The 21374-nt window shown below is 38.1% G+C and overlaps 1 protein-coding gene across 5 annotated transcripts in view; it reads left to right on the forward strand.

The window, feature by feature from the left end:
* The window catches only part of LOC124127832, a 134154-nt gene that overhangs the window by 98791 nt on the left and 13989 nt on the right, over positions 1-21374 (forward strand). For 4 of the 5 annotated variants that reach the window (XM_048390980.1, XM_048390979.1, XM_048390978.1 and 1 more), the window contains 7 exons: positions 15583-15625; positions 15809-15894; positions 16175-16250; positions 16824-16903; positions 17023-17086; positions 19013-19171; positions 19578-19633. In XM_048390980.1, coding sequence (XP_048246937.1) covers positions 15583-15625; positions 15809-15894; positions 16175-16250; positions 16824-16903; positions 17023-17086; positions 19013-19171; positions 19578-19633 — 564 coding nt within the window. Of the gene's footprint in view, positions 1-12989; positions 13432-13697; positions 14086-15335; positions 15386-15582; positions 15626-15808; positions 15895-16174; positions 16251-16823; positions 16904-17022; positions 17087-19012; positions 19172-19577; positions 19634-21374 lie in introns of those variants that run through there. The other variant, XM_046491204.2, reaches the window with a different exon arrangement.

The following is a 21374-nucleotide window of genomic DNA, read 5'->3' on the forward strand; positions in this document are numbered from 1 at the left end:
TCTCCAAAGATGACTCTAAATCAGCTCTATTAGACCACATCCGTTACAACCCAAGCCACAGCATTCAGTGGGAGAGAGTCACAACCCTCGCTACCAACCTCAAAGACTTCAAGATCAGGAAACTACAAGAAGCTATCAACATCAAAGAATCCAGCCGTCAATCAACCGTGACCAAGGCTATTACATACCCCCGGCGTACCATCAACTCATCAAAGACCCCAATCAGCCATAATCCCGTTGTTTATATTACTGGCTTCATCCTTTGTTTATGTCACTGACTTCACCGATGATTGTCATCACTACCTTTGTGAGAAGAAGAAGATTTTTATTAACGTCTCACTTGTACACAACATTTTTGTTAAAACAAATTAAAAATATAGTTACATTAAAGTTGTATACAACCAATCCCACAGCGATTTATGAGAGACGGTACATTGTAAACAGGCACATAGTAAAAATAAGCAAAAGCTGAATATTAATATATACATACATTAATATACAATACAATGTTTAAGACTCAATGATATAAAATATTCCTCCGGGTATATAAAATGTCATGGCAGGTTCTGGCACAGTAAAAGGTGAGGTCATTAGTTGATAGAATCCTAATAAATTTATCTTGCTGTCAAAGAAGTAAAATCTATCCATAAACTATTCCACTTGTTGATGAGGCTAAAAAGTATATCGTCGTAAAGGGGACAGAATAAAAGGACATGCTTCTCATCTTCTATGACATTTTTGCAGTTAAGACACAGCAGCCGCATCTCTCTGGGTATGTTCTCGTATGTGCCCGTTTCGATCCGCAGAGGGGCCACGCCGAGTCTAAACTTTGCTAGTGCACTTCTGTGTTTGCGTAGGATTGGTCGACTGACAGCTTTCTTGTCCATATTCACTCATAAATTGTTTTTACGACCGTAACTTGCTGCTTCCACTATGTGCTGTTTCACTATGATTGTTTCCTCCCATGACTGTTTGTATCTGTTAAAGACTGTATCATGTACAGTTTTAATAAAGAGACCCTTTTCCAGATTGCCGTCGTATAGAATGAAATGACCCAAGTTGTAGTTCTGTAAAAAGTTCCTCACACGATGATTCCACTTTTTCAATGATATCTCATTTGCCCATCGGAATATTCTCTTGTTGATTCTCCTTGTACTTGTGTTGGCCATTCTCGCCCAATGTCTAGCAACACATGTCCATTGTCGGACCTCCGGTGGCACCCATCCAGAATCTCCATTCACGGCCAAGTTAGGGGCGTATTTTCCCAAACCAAGGTAAAACCGAATCGCTCTGTGGTGTAGCGCATTGACTGGCGAATGGACCTTGGTACCCAATATTCCTGCTCCAGAGGACATTATTGGCCACACTAGAGAGTCATAAAGCTTTGAATACACGTTGAAAAGCAGATTTCCAAACGATTTCGCTTTTGCAATTAGAAGTCCAAGGGCCCTGCTTGCAGATTTAGTCACCGCCTTAGCCATCAGGTTTTTATCTAAATGTTCTGTGAGGAGCACTCCCAAGTAATGATAATTATCCACAATCTTCAGTACATTATCTCCACATCTGAATGTTGCCGCTGTCTGGGTCACGGGTGATCCTCTGAAATGAATTATATTTGACTTGTCCTCATTAACGACCATCTTGTTGCCACACCAGGTGTCCAGCACTGACAGGAGTGTGTTGAGATCCTCCTCTATCTCTGCAAGAAGAGCTACGTCATCGGCGAATGCCAGGACGCTGACAACATCTTCACCACATTGTACTCCGATCCCCAGTCCCTTCATGGTTGATATCAAGTCATTAATGTAGATGTTAAATAACATTGGCGATAAAATACATCCCTGTTTAAGCCCTTGTCTCACATTGATCCATTCGGTGTTGGAGTGGTTGACACGAACAACACATTGTACGTTGTGATAGAGGGATTTCATAGCACTAAACATTTTACCACCGATTCCAGCTTGGGTCAGCTTATCCCTCAGTCGTTCCCTGCTAATGCCGTCATACGCTTTCCTAAAATCTATAAAGGCTACAATTTTCTTGTTTCAATAATGGATGTTTTTATCCCTATATGGCCAGTTGTAGATCGGCCTCGACGAAAACCATTTTGCTCATCACAAATGACGTCATTCCTTTCGGCCCATGAGGTCAGTCGTTCATTTAGCACACTGCAGTAGAGCTTGTAAATGGCTGGAGCCAGGGTTATCCCTCTAAAATTCAGTGGATCTCTGAGACCTGAGGATGATGACTTCGGAATAGGACATATAATTCCCTGACACCATTGGATCGGTATCGTAGACGTCTCAAAACACACCGAGAAGAGCCTATGCAAAGTGTGGATGATATCCTCTCCCTTCAGTAGTTGTACTGGGATTCCATCAACACCTGGTGCCTTTCCACTCTTTGCTTTCACTACTGCGTCCCGATCTTCTTCCACAACTGCGCATTGTTCTTCTCGCACATCTCCTCCAGTTCACGGTGCATCTGACTCCTGTAGGTGCGTTTACACCTCTGTACACTCCTATCAAAGTCCTTCCTCAAAGCTATGTACCTTTCCTTTTCCTCTTTCTTTCTCTGATCTTTAGTTCGTGACCATACTCTTTCTGCCTTGCACATTTTGTTCCATTTTCTGTTGAGATCATCATTCCACCAGGGTTGTTTTATTCGTCGACGTTTATTCCTTATTCCTTCTTTAGTTTATCTTCCTTTCTTCATTGGCAGTTTATTCTTCATTTCCCTGTGCACTACTTCCACAATTTCATCATAGCACTTATCAATGGACTTCTGATCCTTAACTGAAGATTCCAGTCTCCCAATGATATCATTCAGTGACCTCTGTATAGATTCTGACGTCAGAAAATCCGAAGGCGGGTTATTCATAATGTAGTTACCTGTTTTGTCACAGTCTTCCAATTCTTCAGTCTCCTTTTCTGGTCTGTGTATATAATCTACCTTCATCGTCCACTCCAGCATTGAATGATCAACTTTCAGTAGAGCACTTCCATCAATGACCCCCACACACCCAGATCGTTCCACAAGAGTAGACGGTCGCACAACATTAAAATCATTGAACCTTTCTAAACTTTCATATTGTATGAAACAATAGTCAACAACAGATGTACCTTGCTGTGAAACAAAAGTAAAATCATTTTAACAAACATTTCGTCCGTTCAACATACACGTATTAGCTCTTATCAAAAAGTCAATACATAATTTTCCATTATTATTAACTGTATAGTCCAGCACATGTCTCTCTGGGATAGCGTCCACGCCTTCAATAAAGGCTGTTTCCTCTCCACATCAACTGTTAAAATCTCCACATATAAATGATTTTTTTCTGAATTCATAAATATGTGATAGTAAACTATCATAAAAATGTTCAGCACACACATTCCGAGAAGAGTGGTCAGGGGGCAAGTAGCATACTGAAATATACTGGACACAATCATCGCATTTATTTTTCATAGCGAGCCATAGTATTCCCTCAATGGAATTTTCAGCAATATCAAAATCATAAAAAGTCAAAAGTTCTGTCTTTATAAGAAACTCCACTCCTCCAGACCCTCTCGGTGCATTCACATGTAAGTTAGTACGGTTGTGACCAAACCAAACATAACCATCAACTTTAATAGTGTCCGATCCTCGCAAGTGTGTTTCCGTTATCCCTATAATGTCACAGTCTGCAAATCTTACTCACATCTGTCTGAGATAAGTGTTTTGAGATTCAGAGTCTGTGCCCCACCCTTTGGCGTTCCAGCACCCGCACTTGCATATATATGTTATTAATAAGTTAAACCGTTTTTAATAATCAAAGGACATACATACAGTCGCGTTACTGTAAATATGAACAAAAATAGAAAATTGTTCAAACACATGTAAGTATATTTCAATAAGAAAGTGTGGGCTGACTGAAAGAAAGATCCTTTCCCTAACAAATCCTATACAAAGACTGTATATGAATGCATTTAGTCCAGTTGACTATGGCACATAAGTGTATTCTGTTCATGTCGCATATTGCTTGAATACCTAATGTTCTTCTTCCACTCAATGTTTTGGAACAACGATGGGATTTTTAAATGTCCTTGAAATGTTCACTGAAGATATTGAGAAAAATAGCATATAGTGAGTACATAAAGGAAATTACGTCATGCTTTTCAAGACCTAATGTTCAAAACAGAAACGCCTAAATCTAACAGCATTACTTTACTCATTCGTCACAAAATCAGTATTTGCAAAGTGCCAAAACAAGAATGTAATTTCAAATTGTATCATAAGGTCTGAGCGTTATCATTATCTCAGTTGATAATTACACCATCAACACCAAGTTAAAACAAGGTTAGATTTTGGGATGGTTGTGGGTATGTAGTGAGATCCTAGTCTAGTTCATGTGTTACAGATCATAAACGTGTCAAGAAAAATCATGCAAATCCTTTGTTCCTTTTTGAATTAATCATTATCCTGAGCACGTTTAGAGCTTAATACTTCTAGCACCTGTGCTAACTTTTTGTCATCATTTTTGCGCACATTGGAATCTGTTTCGGCAGATAATCGAGACTGATTACTCTCTGGTGTTGATGTTTCATATTAATATGAAATGTATACCGTGTGTACATCTGTTAACAACTTATGGACAAGACACTACTTAAAATCCAGTACTACAGCACTTAGCAGAACAAAACAGTTTATATATAATAGTATATACCAGATTTGAAAGTGATAGGAATCACAATGAAAGTTAATTTGTGATTTAGAAATATTATGCACAAGTGATAGACCCTGCTTATGAACAGAGAGTATTGATATCAGAAATATTGTGAACATATACACACCGCTATGAAGGGTAAGATAGATCTTTAAGGGCTTTGTCATATACTATGATGATGGTTATGGGCCGGGGACGGATAGTAATGTCTGACTCTATTAAATATGTCGTGATAATAGGATATTTTAATGTTCAACTTATGCAAATATATTGTTCACGTTATGTCACTTTCATTCCTTCATGTCTAACATTCGCGTACTATAATTTTAGCAAAGCCAGATATGCACAGTGTTTATCTGTGACTCTCATAGATATCAACTAACTGGCAAATTCACCAGTGACGGACACATTTGGTAGCCTGTCGTCATTATGATCAGTTCAACCCTCTCGCGTGCCCAACAAGAGGAGCTTTGCAGGGGGAAGCAAAGCCTCTGTGCACTCGTGTTGTCGAGATAAATGGTACGACCTCGTTTCACAATGGGACATAGCCTGCCTAGCGTGCTTGTGAGTGTTAAATGCACTAGATCGAATGTCGTAGGACTTGCCGAGAAATACTATACGTGCTCGCTTCTCGATCTCATCGTGACAATGTCACAGTGAAATAAAACAGGAACAAGGACCAGCATGCAGTTACACAACGCTGTTTTGGTCGACATATGTTACACTTGCATCTTCGCTATAGTCACATATAACCACGGACCTGTTATTATAGGTCCTTTAATTTAAATTATATGATTACTGAAACCATTTTACAAATTATTCGTTTCATGTAATCCTATCATCGGAAAAAGCACAGGGATGTCACAGAGGACAAGAGATTAAGAGATTAAGATATCAGGATGTGATTACTGTCACCGAAAACAAAGCGGCTCAGCTACAGCAGCAATTTAATATCGTCACAATTTGGACTTCCGTTCAGGTTTTTGTTATTGGAAACACTACTAATTTCACATAAATATATGATTTTAAAGTTTGATACTTACAATGAAGGGTTCAAATACTGTAACACATGATCTGATGTTATTGCTAGAGAATATAATATCTTACTTTGGTTTGTTTGTTGGTAAAGGCATAGTTTGAGCAGACATACAGTCAATTTCTAAAATCTCAAAGGGCACAACATATTTACATCAACTATACAGGCTCGCTGGCCAGTCATTGTTTTATAAATCCTCGTGAAGTTTATACCTCGTACTTGTTGTGGTGAAGTTACCATATACCAGTAAATAATTCAATACTATTTATCGACAGAGTGTACTTGTTATGGAAATTTAGCATGAGAGGAAAAAATCCCAGCCAATGAATGTTTTTTTAATGAATGACATCAGTATGAGATATCAATATTTATTGATCATACATGTGACCATACGTTGTATATAGTGTATACCTATATGGGTATATTTCTGATGATCCTTGGTAGTAAACCTAGCACTTGTTCATGCAGACCCGTAGGAAATAATTTCAGTGCCTGAAAGTGCCCTACACATATCTGTGCCAAACTAGCGGTTAAAATACCAAATACATGTTCATTGTTAAATTCATTAAATTCGATTCATTGTTTGAGTTATTCATACTAAAGAGAGCTGTTGAACATGAAAGGTGTAGATAAGGATGTATGCTCTTATTGTGAGTATGAACAAGAAAGACTATTTCATGTGTATATTGAATGTGAACCTGTAAAACCATTCAGGGTAAAAATTGAAAAAGTTCTCTCTACCTACATTTAGCAAGTAGTATTTCCCTTACTGGAACATTCAATGAGATATTATTTTGTTTCAATAATTTTAGCAATTTTCCTTTGAAGCACATTTTGCTTCTGGCAAAAAGATGCATTCATGCATAAAGAAACATAGCTTGTGTCTCGACGTTAACATCAAAATTGTCAGTGACATATTCAAAGTAGAAAAAAAAAATACCGTAAGAAATAATAGTTCACTGAACTGTTTTGCTAGAGAGGTGAATTGCCTTGGTTCATGCTTTGAAAGATGACAAAGATGTGTCCATGTCTTGAAAAAGATACCGTATATGTATATGTCACTACAATTCTTTGTGAGGATGTCATATGTATACCTGTAAAAATATTGTAATGAATATAAACACCTACTGAACTGAAATAACAAATTACATAATTTTACAGTTGGGAATTCTCTGGCCATGGTTATTGGTCTGATTACATATTCCCACAGGGCATTCTGTATTGTTTACATGTTTCCAACCTCCATCGTCTCGTTTAACCACTTTGTTTCATAATCTAGCCATGTATTCCCTATCTAAGGCTTTAAAGACGTTACTAGAAAACATATTACTCAAAAGTGGCTATAAATTGAATCGATTTGAGTCTCACATATTTTGTAGATATATAAGGTGAGATTCACTTGTGTACAATAGCACATATATAATGAAATTCACAAATTAATCATACGACTCGATATAATCTGTAACTGTATTGTATTGTGACGTCATGACATATTGACATCATAATATAATCTCAGTCTGTAACTGTGATCACTTCTCACTGAATATACAGCTGAAACATATAGCAGACCAATTCGTTAATATTGGCGTTAGGTTACTGATGCATGTATTAGACGACCACTTTCCCAGTGCAAAGGCGTGACTGTTATGTAAGGCTACTGCATAAGATACCGTTCAGGGACGTTGTCTCCCGCTCGAACCTGAACTAACATGATCATATGTGCCGTTCATGAGAACCGTTTCTCGGCATGAAAAATATATATATGGCACTAAGAGTTGGCGAAAAAGGATGAGCATGTACTGTCCTCCCGGTAGCACCCAACATCCCTGCACAACAGTACTCCTGCCATGCGACGGCGTCCAAGCTAGACAATCAAGTGATCGAGCAAACACATCCAGTGACACCATAGTCTAAAAGCGTCGGGAAAGCAACATCACATTCTCAACCTTAAACGTTATTCTTGGCACTTTTCCGATTCACCTGAACATTTTTTGTTACGTTTAAATATTCTGAAGCCTGGAGGGTTCGAACTACATGCGTTTTGTGATTTACTATAAGCCAATACATTGTGTGAATGAAGAATGAACAAACAGTATGGAACATATTTTATACAAATTCTGCATACATGTAGTTTAATTAAATGTTGTATTGAAGGCTATAGTGTATTGCTATTGCAATTAAATTGCAATAATTTGTATTGAATTATAAATCTAATTCATTTTGTAATACAATTGTTATTTGTATGACAGTTTACTTTTTGTTTCAATTTGTAATCGACACGTAACAATGTGCGAACAGTACGGAAAATAAACCCTGCTAAAGACAGAAAATAGACTAGGTAAATGTTCATAGAATAGAAAAGCAATAATATGATATCAATAGGGAAATAAATGCTTCTGTTAATTGTGTAAAACATATGTGTGTGGCTTTTATGTATGAATCGATATACATCTATATACATATATCTCTACATATTTTTAAAGCGTCAAAAATAACTAAATGTGTTGAACCCAAATAGTTCATTTAAAAGTCAATGGGATTTAAGCCTATTGACTTGTGAGAAAGGGAAGAGGTGCAAATATCAATAAATTATGTACAGTGAGACAATATGTATGTCACAAATAGTTGTCCTTTCCTGACGCGACACGTTATAAACATAAGGTATACCCTTTCAAAAAATGAAACGTAATACGGAAATAGTTTTGCCATAAAAGTAAAATTAGCGGACCAAGAGGTGCAAAATGAACACAAGGACACCCAGTGCATTAACAAAAGAGTCATGGAGCTGCACGTACTGCACGAGCAGAAGCACTAAGAACGGCATTTAAGTGCAGGGCCTACGAGTACCTTGCATCTGCGTCAGTCGAACAGTGACAGTTTAACAACATGCCAAGATTAACAGAAATGCAAAGAAACAACGTCATAGGCCGCTTGCAGGCAGAGGAATCCCGATCAGCTGTAGCCAGGGTTTTCAATGTAGCGCCCAGCAACACCACAAGGCTATGGGATCGGTTTCAACAGCATGCGTCAACACGTGATCGGCCACGGTCGGGACGACCAAGAGTAACCACCCCTGCAAAAATTCGCTACATCAACGCGTCATATTGAGTCGACAACATCGTCAACAACGACTGCATTGGTGTATGGCTGCAACGACAGGGTATGGCCTCAACTGCGATGGAGATATGTCTGGTTCAGCGACGAATCAAGATTTCTCCTCCGTCGAGGGGATGGAAGAGCAAGGGTCTGCAGACGTCGGGGAGAACGTTACGCCGGAAACTGCGGACAGGAAGTGGACAGGTTTGATAGGGGTAGCGTTATGATGTGGGCTTATATCTCTCATCATGGCAGGACAGGTTTAGCCACTATCCAGGGCAATCTTATGGATTAACATACATCAACGAAATTCTCAAACCATACGTCCCCCCAATTGCAGACAATGGCAACGGTGTATTCCAGCAAGGCAACCGCATGCAGCACGTCTACACAACAACAACGTTGATGTTCTCCCCTGGTCCTCCAGATCCCCGGATTTGAACCCGATAGACGCCTTTGGGATGATTTGGATAGACGGCTACGCCGACGTCAACCACAACCCCAGACGTTGCAGCAGTTGGCGTTGGCGTTTGCATTGCAGGCCGAGTGGGCTACCATTCCCGAGGATGTGATTCGCATACAACGGGGAACATACGCGTTATTGATGGTAGCTGACCTTCTACTTGGACTTTTCCTATGTACCGATAACTGAGATGACTACAATCACTAACCGTTCTCTCCACAACATTTTGGCTCAATACCTTGTACGGTTCCTGGTATAAATGTATTTTCCTACCTCACACAAATCTGGCTATGCTTTTTTTGAAGAGCATATAAGGATTATTATTATAAGTCGGGTAACATCGAATTATATACGTATAAAGTTTCACCAAATCTTGCGAGGACAAGCGAGAACAACCATTACACCATTTATCAAACCTATCTGCCAAACAAGCCTAGCATGCCACTTCCTATTCTTTAATAGAGATAGAACGTCAACAGATGCGATCAGTGCAGCCTGAGCTCGGTGAAGGAAATGAATCCCTGCCTGTCCAGACTTTAAGTTGCTGAATAAACACTTTGACAGAAACATAACTTGTCACAATGAAGACAGTGAAGCTATATGGCCGACCATTCGGGAAAATGTCCCTATTTCACTGTATATTGTTTTGTGCTTGTATGTGGTTGATTTCACATGCTGTGTGTTTCACTTGAGAGGAGCATTTTTATAAATATGGATATTACTATGACTAAGACATTGACGTTTTAAAATATCATGTCGCAGAAATAAGCATTTTTTATTGAAATATTTTTTTCTAAAAAAAGAGCCTATTTCTGTGTGTCACATTTACACTACAATGTTAGGTCCTTTGCGTGCCAGAATGTTATAATCATTGGTTGAAACTCGCCTTGGTTATGCGTCCTGGCTTTTCAGCACTATACCCGTGCTTGTAGGGTGCTTCTATATTTAGACACAGCTATGACAGTGACTGAAATACCTTTCAAAGTAGCGTTAGCCCGGACACATATCCATACGCCTTGCCATTAGTTATTTGTATTCTGTTTAGCCATGCATGAAAGTAAAAGGACAAAACCCTTTTTCATAGCCACCAGAAATCTCTGCTAAAGACAGGGTCGATTGTACAAATCCGAATGTATGACTCACTTACAAATAGTGATGATACCAGGTGTTCGGATGCTCGTGAGCGTATCCTACTCCTCCGGTGGCGCCCGTCACGAACACATATAAAATCAAGTCATTTGTTCACCTGAAATAAACACAGGAACACATGGTACAAGTCAAGGTAGGGAATTGCAATGGCCATTATTTCAAATCTGTTTGGGGGCTTAAAAGCGAAAAGCAAATATTGATAGTATCGTTGTTACGTGTCGACATAATGTTATGACGTTCTTCTGAACCTATGCAGAAACAATGGTATACACTAGACTACAATTGTAACACTGTTGAACAAAATATTACAATGCCATAACAGTATAAATCAATTAATTTGTGAGTACAACAAACATAATATATCATTACACATACTGGCATAAACTGCGGGCAAACACCCTGGGCTCAAGATTTCACACAGGGAAGACCCACGTGTGGGTAGTTACATCATAGGGGTGGGGTTGTGGTGATGTCTTCGTGTTAATCTATATTATTCCTGCAGTACATGGACACAATGCCAATATGTACATTGTTTGGAAACTCTATTAGGAATTTTTGGTTAGCCTAGGTCCCAGCAAGCTATGCGAAATGATCCGGTGGTCAGACTTGATGACTTGGCTGACTTGGTGTCATCCTTCCCCGCAACTCCTCATAATATCAATCATTGGATTACCTGGTCCAGATGCTATTATTGACAGGTTGTCATCATGCAAGTGGACAATTGCTGAGTGCGACCTTAAAGAAAAGACAAGCAATAAAAAACGACAAAAACATTTCTACACTTCTACATTCCGACTATATCAAAAGCACGTGTTTATGAATAAAATGGTGATTATTCCCCCACACGCACATATGGGAACATATGGTACAAGTCAAGATGGGAAAATGCATCAGGCATCATTTTTGTCACAGAACTCCTGGTATCATCACTATTTGATATTGATTCATAAACACATGGTCTGTACAATGTACAGTGTAACACTTTCGAAATATCTGTAAGAATGTTGTATTAATGGCATCTGTAAATAGCAATGTATCATTGTCCTCATCAACATATATATTTCATGCAAGGAGGTTTAGAAACTATCAGACAAATCATCTACAACACAAACAGATTTTTCCTGTATGTCTGTGGGCTTTAACTGCAATGAAGACTTGAATAGTGGTGTGTACCTTCAATTCAGTTTGCTGTCCTCGCTTTTCCCCCTAGGGGGAACGTTTCAATACGAGAGGAGGGGAAGAGGAACAAGAAGAAAAGAGATAATAAATCCAACAGTTGTTAATAAACATTTTTGCCATGTAATAAATTATATTATCGATGCCAAAAGCTAATCCCATAAACTTGCTAATCGCAAAAGGATTAACGTGCAAATGAAGTCACATTGCAGGAACTGCTTTTAATGACCTCAATACACCGATGTGCATAGCTTTCACAATAAAACAAGGTAGGGATTTTCCCGATGTGAGAGTGCTGGAAACCTGGCTCCACATCAGTTAGCACTGTATAGTACATAGTTCGTTGTAATCAGCAATGTGTTCATGCGCGGTTCCTAAAATGACTTAAGGCTACAAAATACGTCACAAAATTCGATTGTTATCAATCATCACACAATATGATCGAAGATGTTGCATTAACGATTGGGACACTCGGTCAATAACCTCTGTGTCGTATAGAGGCTGATCAGAATGCATTGATCCAGCATATCTATTTTCTTTCTTTGGCTTCAGTTTTGTGTTCAGTATTTGATTATCATGTCAATGCACGAGGTATTTGGTTAAGTGAGGATTCGTTTACCTTGAAACTCTCGAAAACCACGTTTACTTTCAGGTAACCATCAATGAATAATTAAATAATCACTCCAATAGTTTTGAAATAGCATTACTATTAATACCTCACAAGATTGTAAAGAATCTTTGTTGTTTTTATTCCAGGGGTTTGTAATTTTATCGAAAAGAATACATTGTGCCTGAAAATTGATTATAAGATAATTATGCTTAAAAAAACCTTATTGCCACAACAATAACATTGTCGCGAGGTGTTTTGCGTAAAAGGTATGCAGGCTCATAATTTTAAATAAAAAACAATCTGGTTTCGCAGCTCAAGCTAAAAAAGTACCTAATATCAAGGCAAAATCCCAGCCCCACTCCCTTTGTTTGCTACTTTATTTAGATTTTGTGCATTTGGGCTTCGCCTCTTTACATAATAACCTATTTTAAATTTGTATGTTTACCTTTCAGATTTATTTAATATTATATGTTACAATTACATTCGTTGCATACAGTAATCTCAAAAGAATCTTCCAAATTTGTTTACGGCGTGATCTTCAGAGAGCGAACTGGGGGTAAAAGTTTTCAATTTTAGACTTAGGCCTCCGTAGGGATCCGGATTTAAATAGGTCACCGGGGCCCTATTACCTGTCGTGAGAGGCGACGACAGTGTGGTTGTCCAACTGGCAGACACGCATTCAGTGCAGTGATTGGCTGAATATCACATGATGTGTATTCATGCTTGACGTCAAATGTATACATAACAACCAAACCTTAGCTATAACGCAGTTTGAAAAATGCAGCCTTACAGTAGGCTTAGAGTGATTTTCATTTGATCATTTGATTGAGGCTTCCCGATGTCATGTTACTATGTGATTACTGTGAAGATGAGATACTATCAAAGACACAAAGTGTAACTGTGTATCACAAAGATGAGGACGTGTGTTATGTACCACAGGGTGGTGATATACCAGAAGCGTATGAACATGTAACTGTGTGCGTACATGGTGACAATGTCATATATACCAGACAGGGAAGCAACGTACCAAGAGGTTTTGAATCTGTCTATGTCTATGTCACAGAACAAGGATTAATATATTCTAACGAAAGTACAGCACCAACTGGTTTTGTCCCTGTACTTGTTTATGCCAGGAATGATTTCACATCCCGCACTAAGAAATCAACACTTAAACAGGTCGTTTTCACAGCGTGTCTAACGTGAGTATTTCGAATATCTGATGTGAACGATATGCACTGTTGAAACTTTAGTCTGTTATGTATAGTTATGTTATTTATATTCCGAATTTGGTAATTTTTTATATTACAAATAAGAAACTCAACCGATTTCCAAAAATGTATAACTATACGAAAATGTATATAGCGGTATTGTGAACTGACCAGAAAGATGCTCGAGGGACTGTTTTTTAGTTCTGACACTCCTGCTATTTACTTGTTTACTTAGTCTATGTATGTTTCCCTTTCAGTGAACATATTCCACGGTGTGAGGAAGCAGTTAATAAGTTCCTCCAGTATGCGTCTTCTACTGATCGCATCTTGCCTATTGGGATTCACGTTAAGTACCTGTATGGTGTAGGACGAGAGGAAGATAACAAAAAGAAGAAAAGGGAGAAGAGAGATCATAAAGTCCACCAGTTGTTGGAAAAAGTGTCAGCTTTGCGCAACTCCAACTCTGGATGTATACTGATTCATCTTGTTGGTCTGGCACCAGGGGATCATTTTACTGGCGCATTTGGAAACCACTTTGGAATATGTTACCAAAAACCTAACGGAGACAGACTACGTTACACAATTTAATTTGCTACATGGAAGGGGAGATAATCGTCTACACTGGGATTGAAATTATGGAAACAGGTTAATATGTCAAATTATTCACAGTCCCCTCAGGCTGTGATGCAGCGATCTAAACGCAGATCAGAGTGCTAGATATATTTTGTATACTAAAATTTGTTCTTGTGAATATCATACCGAAGATTACTTCCACTTCTTTTTATGTGCACAAATTACTATGTTCTTCGAAATGAAATGTATTTTTACCATCATGGTTACTCTTTACAAACGGTGTTATACGGAAATTCGTATTTTCAAAAGCCCTGGATCAAGGTAAAGAAGTAAGAGTTGGATTCTGTGACATTAGTCAGGCATTTGATAAAGTATGGCATGAAGGTTTGATACGTAAGTTACACTCTCATGGGATAAGTGGTAGGTCATTCGACTGGTTCAATAGTTACATGAAAGATAGAGTACAGCGTGGAGTGATCAATGGATACACCCCTGCTTTAGAATCTGTGTGTGCTGGCGTTCCACAAGGATCAGTATTAGGGCCATTACTGTTCTTAGTCTATTTAAATCTAGTTGCTGATAGTGATGGCAATATTAGATAATTTGCGGACGATACGTCCTTGTACATTAATATTGATGATCCCAACATAAACGTTGCACAATTAATTGAAGATCTTGAAAGAGTATCACACTAGGCAGAAACATGGCAAGTAAAGTTTGATTTTTAAAAATCCAAAATGTATGCATGTTTCTTATCTCATTGTATGTGTTTTCTCTTTATATGCCCAAATTATAGAGCCGCATGGAGCAGTAAGCATTGCTTTGCTAAAGACCATAACTTACACTCCGTTTTGCATGGAAATTCAACAAGTCTGCAAATTGAAACCTTCAAATTGTCGAATCAGTCCATATAACTTTATTGTTGAATTTGGTCGATTTAGTTTAAATGTTTAAATAATTGAATGATAATGATGGATGACATTCACCAGACTTCTGATATGCATTATGTGCATATCAATGAAACGCCTAAATGTTGATAAGAGACAACATATTTATTTTTTATACTACATAGCCAAATAACCATGTCAGCTTTGATCTTTGTATTTTGTTTCCTGGTGAGGCATTCAAATAAACCTGCGGCCTATTTGCCAATCGATTTTCAAATTTTATTGGGGAATAAATATGTTTAAAACATACATCCATGGTACGTTAGCTAATCACTGATGTATCTTAGACATGCATGACGCATTTTATTGAATGTAACTACATAAACAATTTTACTAATTTTGTTTAAGAAACACAGTTATTCCTTTTAACTTCAGATCTAACTGATATCAAGGAGCTTAAGTGCAGAAAGTGGATTGTAGAGAGGGTAATGTATACTGACATTTCATTACGGAAATGTACTTATAACATAACTATAAAACGTCTTTAAAGTTCTTCTTAAGTTTCTACAAACGAAATTAAGTCATAAACAACATGCATTTCTGCAATACATTTGATTTCATAAATAAGTCAGTTGCTTTATCAATCTTGTAGCCCACAACATGTTTAAATTTGATTTTTCAGGAAATTGACAGAACGGAGAAACTAATGGATGCACTTACTAATGGTAACATTTTGTATACGTAACCACACGAACGATAAAATAATATATATGAACTTATATAATTTACATGTGATTGACAATGATGACGACAGTGCCTTCATGATGGCGTTTTTTTTCTAGAAGTATGGTATGTGCGTTTAAAACATGTTCCTTAAGTTATTTTATCACATATTAAATGTGCTTCAGATCAGTGGAGTCGAAGGATGAAATATCTAGAAGGAGACTTTGATGTGCTGATATTGCTGTCGGAGAAGCTCAGACAAAACATTGTTGTAAGTGAATCTTATTTCGAGTAATTAATCGAAATTAATGTTAAAATTCGCATTTCAGACAATGTGAACAATCATGAACACTCTGCTGCAACATTCATTACAAAAGAGCTAGACATTTCTGCTATCGTGTGCCACATAGCTTTGACACACATTTTGTACCTTCATGCAGATACTGTAACGGATACAACTAAACAAGATTGTACTACACTCGTGAGAGCGTAAGGAATAAACTTCAGGATTCACAGAATTCACTGATTCACTTCTCATTTGGTATTTTCAGTTTCAACAAAATAAGTGCAGTTCAGAGAAAAAGCTACGTGAACCAACAAGAGTGAAAATTTTAACTCACCAAGGACGTGAGTATTGTTGAATATTTACTACATCCCAGGATGTTATTACAAATGTTCTGTAGTTGCTACGGATTCCAAACGTCATATACCATTTCGTGTCTAGTTCTTGAACCATACCGTGATGTGATCAAAATAGTATGGAGTTCAAAGCCAATATGATTTGCAGTCCTTTACTTTCTACTTTGATTTGGTTGTCAAACTTATACAAAAAGATGAAACGCTGGATACCAAACAATATTTCGTCAAAACTCAAAGAGCCGTCGTATATTGTTGTATACATGATCTGGTAACAGCGATAAACAGGTTAATGGCAATGACCATGTCTATATACATAGTGTTTGTGTTGTTTCTCCCTTTGATTTCCTACGTCTGCCTGTATTGTTATTCTAGAATAAGTATTATATTAATTACTGTATATAATATATTTATACAATTAACATTGTTAAAGTTATTTATAAAACTCTAGAATAACTGACAATTTGCATAAAAATCTAGGAGACATATACGTGTTCTTTTTATTATGTACTTTTGTTAAAGTTACAAACAATGTATATTTATTATTTTCAAAACTATTTTCAGCGGCTGTACAAGAAGCGGAGCTGGTTGCATGGCAAGAACGAGTGGAACAAGAAAAGAATGTTTTTCCTCTCCTACGATCGGTAAGAGTCCAAGTCTGTATGAGAAACAAATAGCAAAACATTATGTTTCAATAACACGCTGTTTGTACAAATATTTTAATAAATTTGCCACCCTTTTATGTTTTGTTTTTTGGTCCCAGGTTATGGAAAAGGACAGAACCAATCTCATCTATCAAGACATTAAATTGGCTCATCTAAACAAAGGTAAGCAGACATTATCATCTTACGACATTTACCAGAATATTGCTGACTAACGTGCGTTTCAGAGTAATATGAGTGAAAATATCTTGTTGACGACAGACACTTTTGCTGTGCAGTTTTGATTCTTACACACATGTATCAGTTACATGTATATGGCCATGTTTTTGGGTGGATTTAACTGTGACTTACATTAAATTAACAAGTGTTTGTGAGAGTCAGGTTTAAGGAAAGTGGTACCTAATTTCAATGATATTACTCAGTGTGTTAAACTTAACTTAAGAAAGAAAACCTAAAGTGACTCAGGTCGTAGAGTAAGTGAATAAGTGTTAGTATTGAACCACTAGGCTACATAAAGGTCCCTCCCAGGCAGTAGACACTGAGCATATTGGTTAAACGACGTACACCGGTAAGACGCTTGAAATCCGAGAGTCAGGTCGACAAAGGCTAAAGGGGCGCAACTCTAGCGCCTTTAGATAACATTACCACGTGTGACCCTTGTCAACAAGAATTATCACTAGTATCTATCATTTCAGCAAAACTATTTCTGAGAAATAATTGTTCTGTACTGCAGCTGCAGAATAACAACAAGTACATAATATCAATGTAACTCTGAAACCTAATACTTAGAGTACTGTACTGTTCAAGAGTTCAACATTTCAACCAGGTTTAACTAAATGCATATTGTAAATAAAACACTTCGACTCTATATACTTTTAGTTATCGTAAGTTATTAAAAACACATCTCCTGGTAATTAATTGATTCAGCAGTGTGTTTTTCAGAAATCTGCAGTTATTTAGTCCTTGGCTATTAACTCCTATAAGTGTAAATATATAATCATTTTTGTTGTTATTAATAAGCCACATTTCCGGCATAATCAGTGGTTTAATGTTTTTATACTAAAATAACTGAAAAACATATGAGAAACTAGTCAGGCGAAGGGACAATCTAAACTTCTTAAAAAAACTGTTGTTTTAGTCAAAGAGTGCTTCCCCCTTTTTACTATTAAGATATTCCTGAGCAGAATATTATAAATAAATTTTAAGTTGTATTAAAGTTTTGTCTCTGGTGTTATGGAGCTTGGACCTGCCCATAATCAAGTGAGGGATGGGATAGACTGAATTTAGTTGAATCACCCCACCTTCCCACAATTGCTTCAATCGAAATGTAGACGATATGAACTGTATTCGAAAGAAGGCTTCACCGACTAAACACACCCGAATTAAATCTTAATAGATAGACAATTAAGCTCATTTAGCGAGATGATTGAAATTGCGCTCGGAGTGTGTAAACACATCATTCAATGTGTAATGCTGCGTAAGTTGCAGATAAATTGAAAGCTGAATGTACATTTTACAAACCTTTGTTAACTAGTTTAGAAGCAAGGTCAAAATGCTCTAGAAACAGTGTAATGATTTGTCTGGCAATGCATATTAAATATGTAGTATTACGTACAAAAAAGGAAGCGCCAATAAAATAGGACAATATAAACAATATACGTGTGTGTATACAGACATATACATACTGCCAAGCTTGTCAACGGTATAAGGGTATACGAACAGTATAAGGTATAAGGATATATACCGAAACGTCGCCTTTAAAGTAAAGAAGTTGTTATCCATACATTTTCTCTACTTTGTCATCCGCCCACTTCTAAGTAATTCCTATCAAACAATTCATCCGTCGTCTACATTGAGACATGGCAATCAACACCATAGCTTGACAACGGACTAAGGATCTATACCGAAACGTCACCTTTACAGTAAATAAAGTAATTGTTATCCATAAATTTTCTCTACTTTGTATGGTATTTTAGTTTGGATATTTGACATATCCAAAGCTTGTACCACTTGAATAAGTTTGGAAATCATTACTTTTCTTCCTGTGTAAGATCCAACTCAATTTACAAATTGTCACTGTAATAATTTCAGCCTCCAGAGAAGGAGAAGAGAAAATGAAGGACTCGTCACAGAGTTCTGAATCTAAGTTCTGGAACCAACAGAACACAGCTCGTGCATTTCAGGAGTCGTCGGACGATGCTAAAGATGGATGGGAGCTACAGCACACAGATAACGTAGAGGCAGAAGGGCGTACGTACCTGTCATTTCATCACTACTTTCAACACATTGACTGGATGCATAAATATGAAATATCTATTATCCTAAGGGATAATGTTCGATTATGTTCGTATTGAAAAAAGACCTCATTATACTATTTACTTTTTTTCGAGGCATGCTTATGTTATAGTCGGAATCGTACGATCGACTCAGATTCAGTATTTCGTCAAATAGCTCACGTCTAAGGTACTATAATCATTTTTTTCAAGGAAATGATCTGTCAACACTATTAGTCGTCTTTTATGTTTCCAAAATAGAGAACTATCTCGGTACCTTTTTACAATAAACGAAGGATGTTTTAAAGATACATTTTCATACGGAAGGTGTAATGTGAACAGTCATTGATAAAGACGTACGTGCGCGTATATTATTGTTTTAGATCCTGAGAAGATCCCTGAAACGAGGGCGGAAAATAAAACAGGATCTTCTTCAACGGTAGGTGCCATGCTATTTGTTATTAGCTTGCTACCTGTCAACATTCATTGCATAATGTAAAGTTTGGTTCAACAGTTTAGTTAGTAAAATATGAATATGTAGTATCATTGTATACCGCTAGCTGTGTTTATCACTTCTAGTGGTGGTTGTAGACATTTACATTTTGTGCAGAAACAAACACCAGTACTGCCTTGTTACTACTAGATTAAAACACGGGGTTACTGTTGGGTACTGCAACAACTCCCTGGGTCACTGTTGGGTACTGCAACAACACATTGGGTTACTGTTGGGTACTGCAACAACACTCTGTTGGGTACTTCAACAACACTCTGGGTTACTGTTGGGTACTGCAACAACACACTGGGTTACTGTTTGGTACTGCTACAACACTCTGGGTTACTGTTGGGTACTGCAACAACACACTGGGCTACTGTGGGTACTGCAACTACACACTGTTGATACTGTTGGGTACTGCAACAACACACTGGGCTACTGTTGGGTACTGCAGCAACACACTGGGTTAGTGTTGGTTACTGCAACAAAACACTGGGCTACTGTTGGGTACTGAAACAACACACTGGTTTACAGTTGGGTACTGAAACAACACTCTGGGCTACTGTTGGGTACTGCAACAACACACTGGGCTACTGTTGAGTACTGAAACAACACACTAGGCTACTGTTGGGTACTGCAACAACACACTGGGTTACTGTTGGGTACTGCAACAACACACTGGGTTACTGTTAGGTACTGCAACAACACACTGGGCTACTGTTGGGTACTGCAACAACACACTGGGTTACTGTTGGGTACTGCAACAACACGCTGGGTTATTGTTGGGTACTGCAACAACACACTCGGCTACTGTTGGGTACTGAAACAAAACACACATGGTTACTGTTGGGTACTGCAACAACACACTGGTTTACTGTTGAGTACTGAAACAACACACTGGGCTACTGTTGGGTACTGCAACAACACACTGGGTTACTGTTGGGTACTGCAACAACACACTGGGTTACTGTTAGGTACTGCAACAACACACTGGGCTACTGTTGGGTACTGCAACAACACACTGGGTTACTGTTGGGTACTGCAACAACACGCTGGGTTATTGTTGGGTACTGCAACAACACACTCGGCTACTGTTGGGTACTGAAACAACACACTTGGTTACTGTTGGGTGCTGCAACAACACACTGGGTTACTGTTAGGTACTGCAACAACACACTGGGTTACTGTTGGGTACTGCAACAACACGCTGGGTTATTGTTGGGTACTGCAACAACACACTCGGCTACTGTTGGGTACTGAAACAACACACTTGGTTACTGTTGGGTGCTCCAACAACACACTGGGTTACTGTTAGGTACTGAAACAACACACTTGGTTACTGTTGGGTGCTGCAACAACACACTAGGCTGCTGTTGGGTACTGCAATAACACACTGGGTTACTGTTGGGTACTACAGCAACACACTGGGCTACTGTTGGGTGCTGCAACAACACACTGGACTAGTGTTGCATACTGCAACAACACACTGGGTTACTGTTCGGTACTGTTTCAACACACTGGGTTACTGTTGGGTACTGCAGCAACACACTGGGTTACTGTTAGGTACTGCAACAACACACTGGGTTACTGTTGGGGACTGCAACAACACACTGGGCTACTATTGGGTACTGCAACAACACACTTGGTTACTGTTGGGCACTGCAACAACGAACTGGGTTACAGTTGG

Source organism: Haliotis rufescens, unplaced genomic scaffold (genome assembly GCF_023055435.1).
Source record: "Haliotis rufescens isolate VD_foot unplaced genomic scaffold, xgHalRufe1.0.p SCAF_9, whole genome shotgun sequence".
In the NCBI taxonomy this organism is placed as follows: Eukaryota; Metazoa; Mollusca; class Gastropoda; order Lepetellida; family Haliotidae; genus Haliotis; species Haliotis rufescens.